This window comes from Dipodomys ordii, unplaced genomic scaffold, assembly GCF_000151885.1.
Source record: "Dipodomys ordii isolate 6190 unplaced genomic scaffold, Dord_2.0 Scaffold59, whole genome shotgun sequence".
Taxonomy (NCBI): domain Eukaryota; kingdom Metazoa; phylum Chordata; class Mammalia; order Rodentia; family Heteromyidae; genus Dipodomys; species Dipodomys ordii.
Genome location: NW_012267275.1, coordinates 2483822 through 2508014, shown reverse-complemented (window position 1 = coordinate 2508014; position 24193 = coordinate 2483822). Strand labels below are relative to the sequence as shown.

Below are 24193 nucleotides of genomic sequence, written 5' to 3'. Positions count from 1 at the left end.
GCAGAGGTGGCAATTCCTGTGGTTCATCATAATTTTATTACAGATGCCCCGTGGTGTGACTATTCTATGTCACCTCAGACCTTACATTTTGTAAACTAATCCCCATGAATATGGTATTAAGGGATGGGTCTTCTGGGGATGGGGATGTACCTCAGTGGTAAGTGCTTGTCTGGCATACACAGGCCCTGTGTTTGATCTACAGTAGGGACAGAAAGGGAGGGGAGACAGAGAGACAGAGAGGGCAAGAGAGGAGAGGCTTTCAAAGATTACTGGTTCATGAAAGGAGAGTCCCCATAAATAAAGAAACCTCATACAGGAAGACCCAGAGAGCTGCCTTGAACCTGTCACATGAAGGCACACCCATTGGGCCTTTACCAGACAAAAAGCCTGTGGCAGCTTGATCTTAGACTTCACTTTCAAAACTGTAAGAAATAAAGTCCTGTTGTTTATTTGTCACCCAGTTTACTATATTTTACTAGAGTGGCCATAATAGATTAATAAATGGTATAGCTGAAAGTCATCGAAATGTGTTAAGGAAGAAAAGATAGAAATTGATGGCTTTACAAGGTCAGTCTGGCCTCTGTACAAACAATTAACAGACAATACCTAAAGAGGGTCGGAAAGCAAGATATGAGATCACTCTGGTAGTACAGGGAAGAATTTATGGTCACTTCACAGAGTAGAAGCAGAGAAGATAGATCCATATTGTGTTTTAAGGGAGAATTTAACCAGATGTGGTAGTGTTATGGATACAAATTATGGAGCAAAAAAAGATAATGGCTTCTAGTTTCACACTTGAACAAATATCAAACCGCAATTGAGACATGGGACTGAGAATTATGTTTGAGAAGGTAGAGATTGGTTCAAGGCTAGTGAAGACAAAAATGTTCACAAGACTCTGTATCATACAATAAAAAGCTAGGTAGGAAGTATAAATAGGATGCTTGTGGCCCAGGCTGCCTAGGGCATAAACATGAAATCTTATTTGAAGAACAAGAAGAGGGCATGGCTCCGGTGTAGGTCCTAGCAAGCTTAACAATATAAAAAGAAAACAAAAAGGTTTTGGATGTGTTATCATTGGGAAGTCTATTTGACTTCCAAGTGAAGGTCTTATAAAGCTACAGGAAGAAAGATTCTGAACGCATAATTGATATTTAAAGCCATGGGAATAGGTGAGTGCCTTGAAGAAGAAGTCAGAGGAGAAAGTGCTCAACATGTTGAATGCTGCAGATAGATTGTTAGACAGTCCCTTTGAAAGATGGAAAACATGCCAAAAGCTATTCAGAGAAACAGACATTTAAATGGAATGCCTTCAAAGGTGAAAGGGAAATGAAAATTGCACAAGCACAGGGAAGACACTCATCAGTAGTTTGGTGGATGATCAACATGAGTCATACTTGGAGCTTATTTGACTACCCAGGAGGAGCTGCAGAGAATAAAAAAGCCAAATGGGAAAATGCAGAATTTGAACCCAGTATATCTGATTCCAAAATCTGGGCTTTGCAGTCAGCTGTGGTTGTACAGGTTGCATTAACAGATACAATCAACTGAAGATAAAAAATATTTGGAAAAAGGAGCTTCCATGCGTTACAGAAAATGACAATGTCTACGTTAATACACTGCAACTGTAAGCAGAGTCAAGTCAACAATTAAAGGGAAATATTAAGTCAAAGCTGGGTAAAAGACAGAGTTGAGGCATGGGCTTGTTTCTGGTATGGAATCTGGTATCCTAGGAGAAACTGAAATGTGAAAGAGGGGAATGGAGTCAACTGTGTAGGATCAGAGCCAGAATCTGACTGGCAGCATGAGAGACAGCAGGGCAGGGAACAGATGCAGAATTATAGGAAGCATCCAAGACTACACAAATGAAAGCTTGGGCAAATAAATAATCCAAAACAATGTTAGAAGTCATGCTAAAGTAACATTGTCACAAGGAACAAGGACCTTATTCTAGCTTGAGGATGACAACCTTGTAGTCTTTTTAAATGGTTCTTAGAGAAGCATGAACCAATCCAAGCACAGCCATCCCATCAGTAGAACACTTAATCAGGAGAATCTTGCCTTTGGATATCAGGCTTGAAGTCTGATGGTAAAGGGAACCCCATATGGCACTGATTACACAGGTTTTGCCAAAGTTCTGACTCTGTGTATCTGCTCTTGTAGCTTTGCAAATTGGCTTATTGGTTTGATTAGCCTGCCTGACTGCCTGCCTTCCTCCCTCTCTGCCTCCATCCCTTCCTTTATCCTTTCCCTTCCCTCCTTCCCCTAGTCCTTTTCTTCCTTTTCATTTTTGTTTCATGTTTTCTTTATTTTTGCCTCTTATTTTCTTTTCTTCCCTTTTGTTAAATATATTTTTATTATCTTTAAAAGTTATCTTGAAATAGTCTCAGTTCAATATTCTGGCTGCTGAATACAGTGCATCTTGTACAGACATCATATTTTCTGGTCTATGCAAGGGTTGTGTGAGCTGTTTTTTTATCTTCCTTCATATGAGGCTTATCAATCCAGTTGCCCTCAGCCACATAGATGACCACAATAATACACATACTATATATCCTTGACTTATATGTGACCTTGTGGAATATAAACTATTTTATATGATGGTATTTTTTGCATACCTGATATGCCATATATGTTTTCTTAAATATTTAGTATCCATCACTTTGCTATTTAGTTTTTATTGACAATGCTGTCTGATGAATGGATCCGTTGTTTCTGTTTCCTAGCACTCAGTGTATCTATCATATTTTACTTTTCCCTCCCATGTAATAGACACCAGGTAGAAATAACCACAAATAGTACTGAATCATAAAGGTATATATAAAAATATATGTATGGGTAGTGTATATAGAAAGGTAATTATTTAGCTTATATGTGTAACATAATATAGGTTATGTTTTTTATAGGTAATTCCCCTTTGTGCACATGAACATTACCAAAAAAAGATCCCAGAAAAAGGAATTGCTGGGTCATAATTTCATAATTTCATAAGAAGTTGTCAGATTGCTTTCCAAAATTACTAAAACAGTCTGTCCTTCGATCAACAGAACACGCGGTTTCCCATCTGCCCCCATACTTACCAATGCAAGATAACATCCACTGTTTCACTCAGAGGTTGTGGCTATAAGCAGAACCTCCTCTAGGAATCAAAAAAAAAAGAGGCATACTCAAATCTGTGAATAACATTTCAAGGCAAGAAATTAAGCTATCACACTTGTGTATTTGTGAGCTCCTAACACAATTTGTTGCCTAATAGGTAATTACAAAGACTTAGTTTAAACAGCGATAATTTTTGTTATTGTTGTTGTTGTTCATAAGTTGAGGCATTAGGTGAACACCTCTGCTTCAAGCTAAAATAATTCCCTAGTCCACAAGACAGTGATTCTTGGGTTGTTAAACTGGCCAGATATTGAAAGACGAATTGCATGTCAGAACAACTGCAAGTTTTCTGAAGTAAATGTTCTAAAGAAAAGGAGGACATAAATCTGCATTAGGAAGAAAACTGTATAGAATTTAGTCAGGCTCTGGAGAATGTTGGCTGGTATGTAAGACATAACCACAGGGAAGGGAACATAATTGCCACTGTTGAGTGAGCCTAAAATAATGGGGTTTCAACCACTGCCCTTGATATCTTTTCCCAACGTATTCCCCCACTGGCCCTCCATCATCACATCAGTCTGCTCCCTATTGAAGGGACATAGCTATCATTTCCCAAAGAATATTTCTCCTCCCACACATTCTTCTTAAAATGTGACCTTAGTGTTTCTTATGTCAGGTAATAAGATTTGTGTCCCATTTCCTGTAATCTGAGCAGGATTATTGTTTAGTATAAATCATTAAAATGGCTATATCCTTAAAAAGCCATACACTTCTCCCTTGCTACTTTGAAATGCTTGGTCTTGGAATCCAGCTGTCATGAGCCAAGGAAGCTAAAGCATAAGAAGAACACATGGACAGAGGCCATGTGCAGGTGTTTACACAACAGATCACAGACAACACCCTATAGCCAGTATATGAGTGCTACCTGTCTGTTTTCTATTGCTAATTGCATAGGGTAGGTAAAAATTAGATATATTTATTTGTTTTGTTTTGGCTCTTATTCCTCCTCTGGTTTAATGTCAAAGACCTACATATGGAAAAGGTATTCCTGTTGGCAAAGCCTCAAGGTGACATGGGGCATAACAGAGTAGCAGACAAGAAGCTGATGTGTATATCCTCTGGCCTTACTTTCTCTTAAAAAGCCATCAGTATACGGTCACGGGGTCCCTACCCTGAAGAACTTGTTCAACCAAAAGAAGGCCACAACTTAAAAATCCTAGTAAGAATTAATTTCTGCTTTTTTAATATCTCACAATGCCCATAAATTGTTGTCTAAATTTTGTTCTTTTGCTTAATAAAGAATCGTTTTTGTGATGCCCCTCAGTAGATGAATGGATCAAGAAAATGTGATATATAATTATATATATACATATAGATAGTGGAATTCTATGCCTCCATCAGATATATATATAGATATATGTATATATATATGTATATAGTGGACTTCTGTGCCTCCATCAGAAAGAATGACACCATCCCATTTGTTAGGAAATGGAAAGACTTGGAAAAAATTATATTAAATGAAGTAAGCCAGACCCAAAGAAACATAGGTCCCATGATTTCCCTTATTTGCAATAACTAGTACACATCTAGAATAATATTACCAGACAAACACAAAAGGTCAAAAGCTATGTACATATGACCATATAAGATGATGCTAAGCAAAATGAACCTTGAGATAAGGACACAAGAGGTTTTTATTGTTGTTGTTGCTGTTATTTTTAATGTACTATGTGATTTTTTTGTTTCTTTTGTATGTACTTCCCCCATGGTATTACCTCTGTTGTCACTATATTAGATTCTGGTACCCTGCATCTTGTATATATGTTTTTCTAATTTGTGGAGGGGAAAGGAAATAACAAAATGCTGAAACAAGGATACAGGTTGACCCATTATAACAATGAGATGTACAAAACATTATGTTAAAAATGAACTTTACAACTTGAGCAGGCATGGGTGGGGAGGAGTTGGGGAGGAGGAAGGGAAGATACAGTAGGGGAAAAACAAAGGAGGGGCTAACAATGCTCGATAGGAAATTTACTCATTACCTTACTCATGTAACTGTAACCCCTTTGTACAGTATCTTTACAATAAAAATATTGTAAAATATATTTTTAAAAAGAATTGATTAACATAGCTAAGATATGGAACCAACCCAGATGCCCCTCAGTAGATGAATGGATCAAGAAAATGTGTATATATATATACAATATGGAATTCTATGCCTCCATCAGAAAGAATGACTTTGCCCCATTTGTTAGGTAAAGGAAAGACTTGGAAAAAATTACCTTAAGTGACGTAAGCCAGGTGCAAAGAAACATAGGTCCCATAGTTTCCCTTATTTGCAATAACTAGTCTATGTCTGGGACAAGCGAAAAGATCAGATAAGATGATATTAAGGAAAATGAATCCCAAGATAGGGACACAAGTGGTTTTTTTCTTCCTTGATATTGTTTCTAATGTATTTATAAGGTACCATGTGATTTCTTTGTTGCTTTATATGTCCCTCCCCCACGGAATAACCCCTGTTTTCACTGTATTTGATGTTGGTATAATTTGGGGAGGGGAAGGCAAAAAAAATTGTTTAAATAGGGATACAGATTGACCCATTGCAAAAATGAGATGTATAAAATGCTATGTGGAAAAACAAACTTTACAATTTGGGGGGGTAGGGGGGCCGGGGAGAGGGGGTAGAGGGGTTGGGGGCTTATAGCAGAGGAGTTGCGAGGGAAGGGATGGTAGGGGAAAAACAAAGGAGGAAGCAACAATGCTGGATAAAAAATGTACTCATTACCTTGCTCATGTAACTGTAACTCCATTGTACAGTATTTTCACAATAAAAAACTTAATTTAAAAAAAGAATAATTTTTCATTGTTTTAATTATTTGTATTTTTCTGATTACTAGTGTGGTCATTTCTGTGTTTGATTGTTACTTTCATTTTCCTCTTGTGAATTACCATAAAACAACCATTTCCCTATTGGATTTCCTGTTTTTTGTTTGTTTGTTTGTTTGTTTTGGTCAGTCATGGTGCCTGAACTCTGGGCTTGGGCACTGTCCCTCAGCAGTTCAGCTCAAGGCTAGTGCTCTACCACTTGAGCCACAGTGCCACTTCTGACTTTTTCTGCTTATGTGGTGCTGAGGAATTGAACCAGGGGCCTTATGCATACGAGGCAAGCACTCTACCACTGAGCCAATTTCCCAGCCCCTGGGTTTTTTTTTTAAGTTCTTATGTATTCAAGATAATAATCTCCTGTCAGTTCCAGTACTGCAAATATTTTCAGTGTAGCATCTGTTGGTTAACTTTTCCATGGTATACTCAGTGGAAATATATACAGTTTCTTTCTCTGTCTCTGTCTCTGTCTTTCCCTCTCCCTCTACCCCCCCTACATCCCTCTCTTTCTCTGTCTCTCTCCTCCCTTCCTCCTCCCTCCTTCCTGTCCCTTCACTCTTCATTGTTTTGCACCTTTAAATTTTTGATTATTTAAGAAATCTTTCACTGGACACTGGTGACTCACATTGGCAAACCCAGAAACTTAGAATGCTGAGATCTATAGAGAATGTGGTTTAAAGCCAGCCTTAAGAAGACAAGTTGGTTGGTCTGGAGGAAGATGGCAGAGGAGAAGCTGGAAGATAAACAAGTTCTTGCATAGAAAGCAGAGTTAGTGTTCTGTTCCAGTGAACAGTCCTAGGCTAGAGAGTCACACCAAGTGTGCCATCACAGTACAGAGAGTTTGGCTAGAGAGAGAAAATCCAGGCAGCTTGGTCAAGGAGACAGATCTGAGCACTTTCTAGTGTCCACGGTGGCAGCGGTGATGGCGGTGGTGGCTGCTGCTGCCTTGGCTGCCATATCAACAGAGAGCCTGGGACAAAGGTGCCAGACAAGTTGTATGAGAGGATTCTACTCACCATCAGCAAGAACTGACAAGGAGCAGAAATCTTCATTCTGATATTTGCAGACCGTGGACAGCCCAGAAATAAAGAGGCTACGGTATGTACCCCCAAGACATCCTCACTCCTTCTCAAGGAGCAGTGGTGGAAAAGTCGCCCCTCCCCCACCACTGGAGAAGAACTCCATCTTTGATACTGACAAAGGCCCAGCTTGAACAGCTAGCTCCCACTCAGGCCACAGGAACCTGACCTGACCTGCCAGGTTCAGCTACACCCAGGGGAAGGTTACCCAGCCTAGGCAGAGGAATCTTTGCCATTATAGGAGTGACTTTCTTCGCTGGGTAAACAGAGCCAGAAGTGGCTCCTCCTCACTGCAGCCTAAGCAGCATGCCCAACAGTAGAAGGGGTAAAAACAAACAATTGAAATTCAGTAAACATAAATCCTGAGAATGGCTCCAGGCTGGGCTCTGTGAGTATCTCAGGAGCTGCCCCTCAGGGAAAAGCTACTCATTGCTGATAGACCTCAAGCCTACCAAGAATCTAGCCTCATCACAGCAACTCCAAGCTAGAGGAAACAGCCATCTCCCTCTTTTGTGATACTCAAAGCAGATCTCCCTCCCACTGAACTAGCCAGGAAGGAGGATCACAAAGTCCTGGGTAAGGCAGAACTTTTTTCTGCCTAGTCAAATGCCAAGCCACTGGAAAACCAAACACCACAATCAAACCAGAGACTCCACCAAGAGAATGGTTATGGACACAGGGGAGATACAAGATTTCCCCCCTCCCTCCACCAAAAAAAAATCAAAGAACTCTTTTTTTCTACCTATTTTTTTTTAATTTAGGTAGAGTGCAAGCCTTGAGCTGAAGAGCTGAGGGATAGCGCCCAGGCCCAGAGTTCAGGCCCCATGACCAAAAAAAATTTTTTTAATTGTTTTCTATTTTTTTCTTTCATATTTTTTATTTTAGGTATGTAGCTGTGTTTTAAGTCACTTTTAACCTTTTGGTCCTTTTATTTTTACTTTTTATTTTTTACATGACTTAATTGCTCTTCTGCTCATCCCCAGATATATACCCATCATCAATTATTACACCTTGTCTTTTATTGCGTACATAATTTCTTTAATAGTAGTATTATTTCTTTATACCTATATAATATTTAAATATTCCACTAAAAAGTGTTTTTTCATTTTTCATTTTTATCCCTCTCCTCCTCTCATCCTATCATTTTCTTCTATCAGTATTATTTCTTTATACTTATATAATTTTAAGTGTTTCATTTTTTAAATTAAAATTTTTGCTTTTCATCTTTTCTTGTTTTTTTTTAAATCTCTCTCCTTTCATTCTATTCAATCCATTTCTTCTCTGTGATTACCACTTGGTTAAATTCACTCTTTCCTTTTACCTCTCCACATCCCTCTAATCCTATTTTTCCCCACAATTCTCACTAAACCTATTAATTTCTCATCTGCTGAATTGCTCTTTGATGTTCTTAGCCCATTAATCCATAGTTGTTTGATGTTGAATAGATTGTATCTGTTGAATTAGATTGTAACTACAGCCATTTTGACTGTGCAACTACAGGACTCTGGTTGATGCTTGCATTAAAATAGTGTTCTAGCATGAAATTGGTGTTATTTTCATACCAAATGGGCAGAACAAGCCAGAGAAACAAGAAAAATGGCAAGTCCAGGTATCTCAACTCCCACTCATGATAATCATGTGACAGAACAGTTAATGAATAATCCAGAGGAGAGTTCTCAAAAAACTCTACAAACACTACTGGTAAACATGGTGAATAAAAAGACTGAAAACCTGCAAAGGGCTCAGTGTAAGTGATAGGGAGCAAGATGAGGCAACCAAAGATTAATACAGGAACTTCTTGAGCATGTTGAGGCTAACCAAAAATTAATACAGGAATCTCATGAGCATGAGGAAGGTACTCAAGGATTAATACAGTTATTACATGAACAGGCTGAGAAAAATCAGAGTAATAAAGAGATTGTGTGAGCAGGCTGAGAACAGTAAAAGAGTAATACAGGAATTGCATGAGCAGGATAAGAATAGACAAAGATCAATAGAGCCATTAATGGAATTCATAAACAGACAGCTGAAGGAATCCAGGGAGACCATAAAGGGAATGCTGAATGGAGCCCATCAGAAGGAAAGGGAGTCCAATGAAACCATAAACAATCAACTAAGAGATTTGAGAATAAACATTAATACCAGATTAAGGAAGTAAAGAAGGCCATACAAGATCTAAAACAAAGCTCCAACAAAGAATTTGAAGCCATCAAAGCCGACCAATTAGAAGGAAAGGAAATAAAACAGTAGAAAGACTTGACAGTAGTTTAGACCATCTAGGCTTTGAAGAAAGCTGAGATATTATAGAGAAAGAACATACAATTATCTGAGACAAATCCAAGAAATATGAGATCTATACCACATTTAGAAAGCACCATCAGAAGGCCTACTCTGAGGATAATGGGAGTAGAGGAGCACCTAGTGACAGAAGTGAATGGTCTAGGAAATTTATTTAACCGGATCCTAGCAGAGAACTTCCCAAACATGCAAAAAGATAGGCCAAGTCACATACAAGAAGCTTTTAGAACCCCAAATAGACCAGACCAGAACAGGACATCCCACTGTCACATTATAATCCGCACAGGATCAATTCAGGCCAAGGAAAGGATCCTTAAAGCTGTCAAGGAGAAAAGATCAATCACCTACGAAGGGAAATAGAATAACCTCATATTTCTCAGCAGAGACAATTAAAGCAAGAAGAGCCTAGAATGATGTATGCCACACCTTAAAGACAAAGAATTATCAACCAAAAATACTGTACCCAGCTAAACTCTCCTTCATAATGGACATCAAATAAAAACCTTCCACAGCAAAGAAAAACTGCAACAATATATCTCCACCAAACCATCCCTACAAAAGATACTTAAAGATGTCCTACACAAAGAAAACAAACAAGAGCACAATAAAGGCCAAGAAACCGCACCCAAACTGAGAATCCAAGAACCATAGGAAGAACCCAGTTATCACAGCCCCAAGGAGGTGGATAACATGGCAGGAACTACCAAGCACCTCTCATTCCTAACTCTCAACATTAATGGATTTAACTCTCCAGTCTAGTTGGATTAAAAAGCAAGATCCTTCTATCTGCTGCCTTCAAGACTCAAACCTTTCCCATAAATATAAACATATTCTGAAAGTGAAAGGCTGAAATAAAATCTACTAAGCAAATGGCCCCCATAAACAGGCAAGAGTTGCAATCCTAATATCAGATAAAATAGATTTCAAATTAAAATTAGGGAGAAGAGATAAAGAAGGTCACTACATACAAATTAAGGGATCTCTCCTTCAGAAGGATATAACAATTCTAAATATTTATTCACCGAACAACAGAGCACCCAAATTTATCCAAGAAACACTACTTTCCTTAAAATCTCACATAGATCCAAAATCATTAATTGTTGGGGACTTTAACACACCACTATCCCCACTAGATAGATCAACTCGGCAAAAACTCAACAGAGAAACCACAGGTCTAAACAACTGCATAGAACAACTATACTTAACAGATCTCTGCCAAATATTCACCAAGCAGCATCAGAATACATGTTCTTCTCAGCAGCATATGGAACATTTTCCAAAATAAACCACATTTTAGGTAACAAAGCTAACTTGTCCAAATTCAGCAAAAATGAACACATAAATTAACAGCTTCTCTGGGAGACAGCAAAAGTAGTACTCAGAGGCAAGTTTATAGCTCTGAGTTCCTACATCAACAAATTGGAGAGATCTGAAACCAACAATTTAATGAGACATCTGAACCTCCTTAAAAAAGAGCAGCAAGCTAAGCCCCAATCCATTAGACAGAAAGAAATAATAAAATTAAATGAATTCAAATCTAAAAAATCCACAGGAAGAATCAAGAAAACAAAGAGTTGGTTCTTCAAAGAAATTGACAAAATTGACAAACCCTTAGCAAATCATATCAGAAAAAGAAGAGAGCACACCCAAATAAACAAACTCAGAGATGAGAATGGAAACATCACCATGGAAACAACCAAGATTCAGAACATTATAAGGGAATACTTCTCAAACCTTTATGCTAATAAGTTTTAGAATCTGGAAGAAAGGGATGATTTCCTAGCAAATATCGACATGCCAAAACTAAACCAAGATGAGTTAAACCAACTTAACAGACCCATATCAAGCATTAAAATAGAAACAGCAATAAGAGACCTCCCATCTAAGAAAAGCCCAGGACTGGATGGATTTACAGCAGACTTCTACAAGGCCTTCAAAGCAGAGCTTTGAAAGAAATTGAAAGAGAAAGTCCACTAGCGAACTCTTTCTATGAAGCCATCTTAACTTTCATCCCAAAACCAGACAGGGACTCATCAAAGAAAGAGAACTATAGGGGCTGGGAAGGTGGCTCAGTGGTAGAGCACTTGCCTTGCATGCTTGAGGCCCTGGGTTCAATTGTCAGCACCATATAAGCAGAAAAAAAGCCGGAAGTGGCATTGTGGCTCAAGTGGTAGGGTGCTAGCCTTGAGTTGAAGAGCTGAGGGACAGCGTCCAGGCCCAGAGTTCAGGCCCCACAACCGACCCCTGCCACCCCCAAAAAGAAAGAAACTATAGACCCATTTCCTTGATGAGCATCGATGCAAAACTTCTCAACAAAGTTTTCACCAATCGACTTCAACAATTCATCCAAAAAATCATACACCACGATCAAACAGGATTCATTTCAGGGATGCAAAACTGGTTTAATATATGCAAACCAATTAATATAATTCATCACATCAATAAGAGCAAGGATAAGAACCACATGGTTGTCTCAATAGATGCAGAAAAAGCATTTGACAAGATCCAACACCCCTTTATGCTGAAGGCTCTGGAAAAACTAGGAATCCATGGAATATTCCTCAATACAGTAAAGGCTTTATATGACAAACCTACAGCCAGCATTATACTTAAAAGTCATGTCCTCTAAACTCAGGAACGAGACAAGGATGTCCACTCTCTACACTTCTCTTGAATTTAGCATTAGAATGCCTAGCTACAGCAATAAGACAAGATTCAAAATAAAGGGGATCCAAATAGGGAAAGATGAAGTCAAAGTCTCCCTCTTTGCAGATGACATGATCTTGTATATAAAGAATCCCACAGACTCCACTCCCAAATTACTCAAGCTGATTCAAAACTTTGGCAAAGTAGCAGGGAATAAAATTAACCCTCAAAATCAATGGCTTTTCTGAATGTCAACAATGAGAAGAGCGTGGCTAAAATCGGGAAAGCAACTCCTTTTGTAATAGCCCCACAAAAAATAAAATACCTAGGGGTTAGTGAAGGAGCTCTAAGATGAAAAGTTTAAAAACCTGAAAAAGGAAATCAAAACAGAACTTAGGAAGTGGAAGAATCTGCCATGCTCCTGGATTGGAAGGATCAACATCGTGAAAATGGCAATACTGCCAAAGCTATCTACAAATTCAATGTGATATCTATCAATATTCCAACCTCATACTTCAATGAAATAGAAGAAGCAATCCAAAAATTAATGTGGACCAATAAAAGATCCCGAATAGCAAAAACGATCGTTAACAGAAAGAATAGTGCTGGATGAATATCAATAACAAATTTCAAACTCCACTACAAAGCCATAGTAATCAAAACAGCTTGGTACTGGCATAAGAACAGACCTCAGGACCAATGGAATAGGACTGAAGACCCAGAAATGAATCCATAGACCTATAGCCACCTAATCTTTGAGAAGGGAGCTAAAAAAAAAATAGAATGGAAGAAAGACAGCTTCTTCAGTAAATGATGCTGGCAAAATTGGTTAATCACCTGTAGAAAACTAAAGCTAAATCCTTACATATCACCCTGTACCAGAATCAATTCCAAATAGATCAAAGACCTCGGAATCAAAGCATACACCCTGAAAACATTGCAGGACAAAATAGGAGAAACCCGAGGTCTCCTTGGCACAGGCTGAAATATTCTTAATAAAGACCCAGAAACACTAATCAAAGAAAGGTTGGACAAATGGGATTGCATGAAGCTGCAGAGATTCTGCATGGCAAAGGACTTGCTAGAAATATCAATAGAAAGCCCACGGATTGGGAGAAGATCTTCACTAGCCACATAATGGACATATCTAAATATCTAATGGTCTCATAGCTAAAATATACTTAGAACTCAAAAAATTAAATCCCCCAATAACAAATCCTCAAAGAAACAACTGCCCAATAAACAACTTGGCTAAAGACTTAAAGAGACACTTCTCTGAATAGGAAATAAGAATAGCCAATAGACACCTGAAGAAATGTTCAACCTCTCTAGCCATAAAAGAAATGCAATCAAAACAACATTGAGATTCCACCTCACCTCAATTAGAATGGCTAGAATCAAGAACTCTTATAATAACAACAGATGCTGGGGGGAATGTGGCCAGAAGGGAACCCTAATGCATTGTTGGTGGGAATGTAAAGTTGTTCAACCACTTTGGAAAGCAGTATGGTGATTCCTCAAAAGACTCCACATAGAGCTCCCCATGACCCAGCAATCCCACTTTTGGGCATTTACCCAAATGATCACAAACAAGACCATACTAAAACTACCAGCACAACTATGTTTATTGCAGCATTTTTTACCATAGCTAAGATATTAAATCAACCCAGATGCCCCTCAATAGACGAATGGATCAAGAAAATATAGTGTGTGTATATTTATGTATGTGTGTGTGTATATACATATATATATATATGTATATATTCTAATCCTCCATCAGAAAGAATGACATCACCCGCATTTGTTAGGAAATGGAAAGACTTGGAAAAAATTACATTAAGTGAAGTAAGCCAGGCCCAAAGAAACACTGGTTCCATGGTTTCCTTTATTTTCAATAACTAGTATATAAGCAGAAAAGGTCAAAAGCTATGTATGTATGACCAGATAAGATGATGTTAAGCAAAATGAACCCCAAGATAGGGACACAAGAGGTTTTTTCTTTCTTGGTATTGTTTCTAACGTATTTATAATGTACCATGCAATTTTTTTGTTGCTTTGTATGTTCCTCCCACATGGTATAACTCCTGTTTTCACTGTATTTGATGTCGGTGCCCTGCATCTTGTAAAACACTTCTCTAATTTGGGGAGGGGAAGGGAAAAAACAAAATGCTTAAATGGGGATACAGGTTTACCAATTGTAGCAAAGATGTACAAGACACTACGTTGAAAAACAAACTTTACAATTTCGGTGGGTGTGTGGGGAGTGTAGTTGTAGAAGTGAGAGTGAAGGGATGGTAGGGGATAAACAAAGGAGGAGGCAACAATGCTTGATAGGAAATGTACTCATCACCTTGCTCGTGCAACTCTAACCCTTCTGTACAGTATTTTTACAATAAAAATATACTAAAATTGAAAAAAAAGATAAGTCCCTGAAACTCTGTCTCCAAAATATCAGCAAAAAGCTAGACTGGAGATGTTGCTGAAGTGGTAATAATCCAGCCATAAACAAGCAAGCACTATTTTCAGTCTTCTCTGTTGTTTATTTTTCTAGATATTAATTCACATTTATTTGAGTAAGGAATCCATCTAAGCATATTGGCACAGGATTGGAATCTGGTCCCATCTCTTTTCCTTAGTTCAATTTCCCACCACCATGTTTTAACAATTCATCTTTGTCCCATTGGTGTGTGTTACCTTTATTGAATAAAATGTTCCCACTAGTCTATTTCTGAAATTTCTAATCTAAATCAACAACCACTTGTTTTCATGCTCACATCATGTTCTTTTTATCCTCAGGGTCCATCTCTTTTTTGCTGTCATTCTGTCATCTATGAGCTCCAACTATGTTTGGTCCATTTGCCCCCATTCCAAAATACTCTGGAAAACCAAACCTTTTGTAACAATTGTAACTTCTCTTTGAATGTTAAGATTTTTCCCTTGATTTAAATCATTATTTCTTGCTGTTCTCTCACTGGCTTCCTCTTGCTGCTTCATATTCTAATATACTTTATGCCAAAAATCTGTTACAATTATGATTTTTGCCTCATCAGAATAAAAAGTAATAACAACAAGAAAAGGGCAGATACTTTGCACTTACTCTTTGAGACATCTGCTCCAGACACTTAGAAGATTTTCCTTTTCTCCTCTATTAGCCTAACATGGTACTTCAAGGGCAAAGGCTTTGTTGTGCAATGGACAGAATTTGAAGCTTGGGAACTCATATCTGTAAGGTGATACAATAATGTTATTCCTAGGAACACCACAGATATTGAGCTACAGAAACTAACCTACAGCAGAGATTCCTTAATTTTATTTGCATCAAGTAACTTTCACATACTTATTTCTTAGTCTCATATCATTAAGTTGCTCATTCATTCATTTATTCAAATTTGTACTGATATTCTTTAATTTCTCTCATTCTATATGAAGTGCTACATATATTTTTAAATTGATGCAATGGAGTTTTAGTCTCATGAAAATTATTATAGCTTTGCAGGTGATAGTAATTTCATAGATCATTTTCAAAATCAATGACAATATCTTTGTGTAGGGCATAACTGCAAAAATTAAATGGAAACATAGCTTTTAATGTGTATTGCTATATTGTATTGCTGCTACTTTCCATTCTAAGGTCTTCATAGTTGGAAACAATTATGTAAAAATAGCTATTTGAACTTAAATATTTTAGTTATATTGACTCCTATAAACAATTCACTGTGTTAATTTTCCATGTGCTAGGCCACATTTGTACTTTTACAGTAAAATCAAGCTATCTAAATGAAATGTAGTTCAGCAAGGGAAAATAGAATCATTGTTTTATTAGACCTAGGCATCCAAAAATAAGGGATTATATTTGAGGAGGGTCTGTGGAGAGCTTTGAGAAAACCCTCAAGGGGCTAAGTAATGAAAGACAATTGTACAAGATAGTGTTTCTATAGCATGGATGTTTATGTATCATGGAGGGGGGCAGAATATTAACTGACATGGAGGGTAAGTTTGATTATATCAGCTTCATAATTGTACTACCTAGCACTAAAAGTATGCTTTACAAGTTTCAGAATACCACTCTTACTTTCTAAAACTAATATAGGCCACAGTTGTCAACTGAAGCTTCAATTTGGACAAAGCAGGAAGAAGTAAACCTAACTATTGTAAGAGTCGGGCCTCATATAAAGAATCATTTCCTGGATGGAAGTGGAAAAAATTTATATCAAATGAAATAAAGCTCAGAATTATTTACTGTATCTAATATATGGAATCAACCCAGATGCCCCTCAGTAGAGGAATGGATTAAGAAAAGGTAGTGTATATACACATCATGGAATTCTTTTCTTCCATCAGAAAGAATGACATCACCCCATCTGTAAGGAAATGGAAAGACTTGGAATAAATCTAATTAAATGAAGTAATCCAGACCCAAAGAAACATAGATCCCATGGATTCTCTCATTTATAATAATTAGTGTATGTCTAGGATAGTCCTAGCAGAGGTTCACAATAGCCCAATAGCTATGTACATATGACCACATAAAATGATGCTAATTGAAATCATCTTCATGATATGGGAGCAAGAGATTTTTTTTCATTATAATATAGTGTTTACACTTATTTCTTTTGTCTTTCAATTTTTTTCTCCTCTGGTTTGTTTCCCATGGTCACTGTTTCTAATTTTGATACCCTTTATCTTGTATATAATTTTATCTGATTTGGGGAAGGGAAGGGTAATCATGGAAATGGTGGGACAAAGGGCGAATCAGTGCAACAGCGATCCTCAGTAAACAAACACTATGCTGGAAATGAGCTTTACAACTTGAGGGGAGAGGTGCCTGGGGGAGGAGGGAATGTGGGAGAAAATGAGGGAGGGGGTAACATTGTTCGACAAGAAATGTACTGGTTTGTTATGTCAAAAAACGAACTTTACAACTTTGGCTGGGGGAGGGATATGTGGGGTGGGGAGGGAGATGCGAAGTGATAGGAAGAGGAAACAAAGGAGGAGGCAACAATGCTTGATAAGAAATAAACTCGTTATCTTGCCCATGTAATTGTAACTCTTCTGTATGTTATTTTCACAATAAATAAAAAAGAAAAAAGAAATGTACTCATTACCTTACTTATGTAACCCTTCTGTGCATCAGCTTTATAATAAAATAAAGTTAAAATAAAAGAATACATATATGAAAAAACACTTAAAGCTTAAGAGAAAGAAGTATGTATTTCCTCTCGTGGAAATTAGATTAAATTATAAGCATAGTTTAAAATGGGGTAATATGCGTATATACACAAATTTACTTAAAGTATGCTATACACAGAAAAAGATTCCAATGATGTAAGTCTTTCAAACAACAAACAGTTTAAGAAAATGAATACCAGGAAACTTAAATACGTTTTGTCTGGGGATTGGATTCAAAAGGAGAGAGGACAGATACATGGCAAGGAAGGGTGAGCTAATACAGTCATAATATTCAATGTACATATGTGAAAAAGGAACCAGATAACTTGGGAAAAGTGGAGTTAGGAAAGATGGGGGAGACTGATAGAAGAGTTGATATTAAGATACCCTGTACTTATAAACTGAAATATGAAATGAAACCCCTTGTACAATTACTAAAAGATAGCTAAGATGTTTTTAAGGGAATCATTTCCTGATAGTGAAGGTTGTTATATATTGGAACAATAACTTGGGATTATCACTTATTTAGCTTTTCTAACAATCTTTAATAATTTCATAAACAAGTCACAATTGGTCTTAATTTATCAACCTTTTGACTAAATGAAAAAATAGCATAAACATATATGAAGGTATGTAAATGAAAAATAGTATAAACGTATATGTAGGTATGTAAAAGATTTCCTTTTGGGCGCAGTAGAAAAACTTTTAGCAATTAGAATCCAACAGCATTAGTTAGAACCCCCTCCCTCTCTCTTGCTAGATGTGTATTCATAAACAACTGATTTGATGTCCATGATTTTCTTTATCATCATAGGAAAGTTGGGAGGGGTTAAGGAATAATACAAAAGTATCAAGATCATTTAAGAGACATTTTCCCCTAGCCTTCTATAGGTGTAACTTTTCATTGATGAGGAAGAAACTTAAAGGGGGGAAATATTTTAGTTTGTGGTTTTCGAGGATTCAGTCCATGGTCAGTTGACTCCATTACTCTTCAGCCTGTGTCAAGGAAGAACATCACTGGGAAGGCCTCACAGAGGAAAGCTGTGGATCTCATGAGAGCCAACAAGCTAAGACAGGAAGCTGCCATGTATTCATCTTTGAGAAGCATTGTCCATAAATGGACATATTAAAATCAAACACCATTGTACATCTATTTGATGCTAATTATATATTTATATATATATGTGTGTGTATATTATTTATTTCCATATTGGTATCCTTTGAAGGCCCATCTCAGTTGGCTTTCTTCATTCAAGCCCCACCGTCTTTTCTTTTAATATATTTTTTATTGTAAAGATACCATACAAAGGGGTTACAGTTACATGAGTAAGGTGATGAGTACATTTCCTATAGAGCATTGTTACCCCTCCCTTTGTATTTCCCCTACCATCCCTTTCCTCCCCACCTCCCCAACTTCCCCCTCCCCCTCTCAAGCTGTAAAGTTCATTTTCAACATAGTGTCTTGTACACCTCATTGTTACAATGGGTCAACATGTATCCTTATTTTAGCATTTTATTATTTCCCTTCCCCTCCCTAATTAAAAAAAATGTATATACAAGATGCAGGGTACCAGAATCAAATGCAGTGAAAGCAGGGGTTATACCATGGGGGAAAAACATACAAAAGAAACAAAAAAATCACACAGTACATTATAAGTACATTAAAACAACAGCAACAAAGATAAAACCTCTTGTGTCACTATCTTGGGGTTTAATTTGCTTAGCATCATCTTATATGGTCATATGTACATAGCTTTTGACCTTTTCTGCTTGTCCTCAACATATACTGTTTATTGAAAAATTAGGAAAATCATGGGACCTGTTTGTGTAGGCCTGGCTTACTTCACATAATGTAATTTTTCCCAAGTCTATTCCCTAACAAATGGGGCAATGTCATTCTTTCTGATGGAGGCATAGCATTCCAGTGTGTGTGTGTGTGTGTGTGTGTGTGTGTGTGTGTGTGTACATATACATATATATATATATATATATATATATATATATGCCACATTTTCTTGATCCATTCAGCTACTGAGGAGCATCTGGGTTGATTCCATATTTTAGCTATGGTGAATAATGCTGCGATAAACATGGTTGTGGTGGTAGCTTCGGTATGACCTTATTTGTGATCATTTGGGTAAATGCCCAAAAGTGGGATTGCTGGGTCATAGGGAAACTCTACGTGGAGTCTTTTGAGGAACCTCCATACTGCTTTCCAGAATGGTTGAATGGGTTTACACTTCCACCAACAATGCAGCAGGGATCCCTTTTGGCTACATCCCCCTCCCCTCCCTCCCCCGCCCCCCCTCCCACATCTGTTATTAGATTTCTTGATTCTAGCCATTCTAACTGGGGTGAGGTGGTATTTCAATGTTCTTTTGATTTGCATTTCTTTTATGGCTAGAGAAGATGAGCATTTCTTTTTTTGTGTGATCCTAACTATGGCTAGGATTATATATGTGAGCCAGAAGCACCAAGCAATTCATCATTTTGAAAATGACTATTTGAAGCCAGGTGCCAGTGGCTCATGTCTGTAATCCCAGCTACTGAGGAGGCTGAGATCTGAGAATCACAGTTCAAAGCCAGCCCTGGAAGAAAAGACTCCATAAGACTATTTTTTAATTGTGAAAATACCATACAGAAGGGTTACAATTACATAGGCAAGGTAATGAGTGCATTTCTTACCAAGCATTGTGGCTTCCTCATGTGTCTACTGGCCATTCTTTTGTCCTCTTCAGAGAAGTCTCTCTTTAAGTGTTTAGCTCACTTATTAATGAGGTGGTTGTTTCTTTGAGGATTTGTGGTTGGGGGATTTACTTTTTTGAGTTTTAAGTATATTTTAGATATGAGACCCTTGTCATTGTATGGCTAGTGAAGATCTTTTCCCAATCTGTGGGCTTTCTATTGATCTTGCTAGCTATGTCCATTGCCATGCAGAAGCTCTGCAGTTTCATGCAATCCCATTGTCCAGTCTTTCTTTGATTTGTTGTGTTTCTGGGTCTTTATTAAGAACATTTCTGCCTGTGTCAAGGAGACCTGAGGTTTCTCCTATTCCTTCCTGTAATGTTTTCAGGGTATCTGCTTTTACTTTGAGATCTTTGATCCATTTGGAGTGGATTCTGATGCAGGGTGCTATATAAGGATCTAGGTTTCATTTTCTACAGGTGATTAACCAATTTCGCCAGCATCATTTACTGAACAAGCTGTCTTTCTTCCATTTTATTTTTTTAGCTCCCTTATCAAAGATTAGGTAGCGATAGGTCTGTGGGTTAATTTCTGGGTTTTCAATTCTATTCCCTTGGTCCTGAGGTCTGTTCTTGTGCCTGTACCAAGCTGTTTTGATTACTATGGCTTTGTAGTAGAGTTTGAAATTTGTTATTGATATTCACCCAGCACTATTCTTTCTGTTAAGGATTGTTTTTGCTCTTCGGAGTCTTTTAGTGTTCCATATGAATTTTTGGATTGCCTCTTCTATTCCCTTGAAGAATGAGGGTGGGATATTGATTCATTGAATTTATAGATAACCTTTGGCAGTATTGCCATTTTCATGATGTTGATCCTTCCAATACAGGAGCATGGTAGATTTTTCCACTTCTTTAGTTCTGCTTTAATTTCCTTTGTCAGGTTTTTAAAGTTTTCATCATAGAAGTCCTTCATTTCTTTAGTTAACTCCTAGATATTTTATTTTTTGTGGGGCTATTACAAAAGTAGTTGCTTTCCTGATTTCAGCCACACTCTTCTCGTTATTGGCATACAGAAAAGCCATTGATTTTTGAGGGTTAATTTTATACCCTGCTTCTTTGCCAAAGTTTGGGATCAGCTTGAGTAACTTGGGAGTGGAGACCATGGGGTTCTTTAAATACAAGAGCATGTGATTTGCAAAGAGGGAGACTCCATCTTTCCCTATTTGGATCTCCTTTATGTTTGCATCTTATTGTTGTAGCTAGGCACTCTAATGATAAATTAAAGAGAAGTGTAGAGAATTAAAGAGAAGTGTCTCTTTCCTGAATTTAGAGGAAATGGCTTTTGCTTTTCACAATTAAGTATAATGCTGACTGTATGTTTGTCATACATAGCCTTTATTATATTGAGGAATGTTCCATGGATTCCTAGTTTTCTTCAGTTTTCATCATAAAGGGGTGATGGATTTTGTTAAATGCTTTTTCTGCATCTATTGAGATAATCATATGGTTCTTATCCTTGTTCTTGTTGATGTGATCGATTACATTGATTTGCATATATTGAACCAGTTTTGCATTCCTGAAATGAATCCTGTTTGATAATGGCATATGATATTTTTAAGAGTTGTTGAATTTGATTGGCCAAGATTTTGTCGAGAAGTTTTGCATCGATGTTCATCAAAGATATGGGTCCATAGTTCTCTTTCTTTGATGAGTCCCTGCATGATTTTGGGATGAGGGTTATGATGGCTTAGTAGAAAGAGTTTGGTAGTGAACTTTCACTTTCAGTTTCATTGAAGAGTTGGAGGAGTATTGGTGTGAGTTCTGCTTTGAAGGCCTTGCAGAATTCCACTGTAAATCCAGCTGGCCCTGGGTTTTTCTTGGGTGGGAGGTCTGTTATTGCTCTTTCTATTTCGATGTCAAGCCCCACCATCTAATAATCAGTTCAGTAAAAATTCATAAATGACTCACTGGAAAAATTAGCACCATCACAATGTAATTACTTTTCAATTCCACCACCAGTTTGAACCAAGCAGTTCATATCCAAACCATACTACCCTCTAATAATTCCTTTGCTTGAAACCTCCATCCCTTAATATTGTAAACTGAAACACTGAGCAAGAAAATATAGGACCAAAGATGAAATTAATCCACCTTAAAATAACTTTCCCTAAGCTCACTAGAACAACATAAAACTTGAACAGCTATATGTCTTTAAACCTAGTTACATGAACAGTCAACATCATTGATCATCCTTTATAAAGTTGGTTGGATAATGCAAAGAGAAATGTCAAATTAGCTCTCTGACATGTAACTGGAACTAAATTTGTATATTCATTGTGCACTCAAGTTTTCTTAAATACCTAGACAGTGTTAAAAGATTAAGATTGGAAGATAAAATGATGATGATGATGATGATGATGATGCAACTTTGAGAGACACTTCAAATGATATATGACATATAAATACCTCTCTTCAATGTATAAGGAAAGATGTAGCAAAAGCACAACTTTATCTTCCTATATGATGTCATAATTAATTTGTCTCCCTTTGAATTATTTTTTTTTGTCAGTCATGGGGCTTGAAGTCTGGGCCTGGGCACAGTCCCTCAGCTCTTCATCTCAAGGCTAGCACTTTATCACTTGAGCCACAGCACCACTTCCAGTTTTCTGGTAGTTTAGTGGAGATAAGAGCCTCACGGACTTTCCTGCCTAGGCTGGCTTTGAACCACTATCCTCAGATCTTAGCCTCCTGAATAGTTAAGATTACAGGTGTGAGCCACAGATGTCCAACTTCCCTTCGAATTCTTTCTGGTGGTCTCAGTGAGCAATTATCTTGCTAATACAGAAAGGCATGATTAATTATTAATGTGACCCAATCTGTATCTGTTCAACAGGAACAAGTGATCCATACGTGAAATTTAAAATTGGAAGAAAAGAAGTTTTTAGAAGTAAAATAATACATAAGAACCTCAATCCTGTATGGGAAGAAAAAGCTTGCATTCTTGTTGATCATCTTAGGGAGCCCTTGTATATAAAGGTGAGCCATTTGTTTGCTTTTCCCTAATGGAATCTGACATAGAAATCCTTGTTTAATGATTTTTTAACATGTCTCTCTGCCTGATGAAATTTTTTGACCAAAATGTATTCTGCTATTCACAAATACAATCTATTGATGATGGATAGTAATGAGATAGAAGGAAGAGAAGCCAGCAAGAATATTTTTCTTCAGTACAGTCTGTTGTCTATCATTTAGGAGGATCATAAAGTGTATTTTCTCCTACCTTATACTGTCTGTCAATTTAATCTGTTTTAAAAGCATATGAAAACAAGTTTCTAAATAATGGAGGAAAAGAAATGCTTCACCCCAAACTTACCTTTCTATTTAAAAGCAAACATTTTATTTAAACTTTTCTATAGGAGCTGCCAGGTTAGGAGATGACTATCTTCTTTCTATCATGGCATGTTCTCATCCACTCCAAAGAGAAAAAGACTCCTCACCAAAATGCCACTTGGTTTGCTGTGTTCAAGGCTCCATTTGATCAGATATTATGAACATTGTTCACAGCAACCTGCACAAAGAAAACAACCTTGTGCTGTCAATGAATTAGTCAATGAATCAGACATTGTGATCTCTTAGCATCTAGCAAATCTGTGCTTCACACTGCCAGAGCTCACAGAGGGGAGACTCACTACTCAGCTTTCTGGCCAGGGTACCTTTGGAAATATGTATATTGAGGCCATGTGTTTGCACCAGCTAAAACCTAGTGGTGTTGCCATCAGTCATCCCAAAAGCCACATGCCCTACCTTGCCTACTATGGTCTTACCAGCTCTGGTCATATCCAAAAGTCATTGAATGGAGAAAGTGCCAGAGGCTTATTTGGAAGTGGAAGATAAAGTCAAAGGCTGTCCAAAGACAAAGGAAGGTTTTTTTAGAAAATAAGTTTTAGAAGTGAAATGAAAACTGTAATTATTTCAAAAAGGTCTATGCCCCTCAGTGACTAAGAGCTGGCAAGGGCAAAATCAGAAGCTAGCATTATATGCAGCCCTAAGACACTGTACTAGGTATAATTGTATCACTAATACCTTTAGGAACATTCTGAATCTGTTCTTCACGAGTATGCAGGGCCATTCTGTGTTTGGACTGAAAGTACTTTCTATCAATTAGATGAATTGCATGGCATTTAGCATAAAGTTGCTTCCCTCAAGAATAACTACAGCCTTCCCTTGAATATGATGATTGATATAGACATCAGAGTTTTTTTTTTCTTGTACTGGTGCTGGGGCTTAAACATAGGGCCTGAGTATTGCCCCTGAGCTTTGTTACTC

The 24193-nt window shown here is 37.4% G+C and overlaps 1 protein-coding gene across 1 annotated transcript in view; it reads left to right on the top strand.

Moving 5' to 3' along the window:
- Mctp1 (multiple C2 domains, transmembrane 1) overlaps positions 1-24193 on the top strand; it is a 541169-nt gene that overhangs the window by 261924 nt on the left and 255052 nt on the right. The window contains exon 4 of the mRNA XM_013022079.1: positions 22761-22903. Within this exon, the coding sequence (XP_012877533.1) occupies positions 22761-22903 (143 nt within the window). The remainder of the gene's footprint in view (positions 1-22760; positions 22904-24193) is intronic.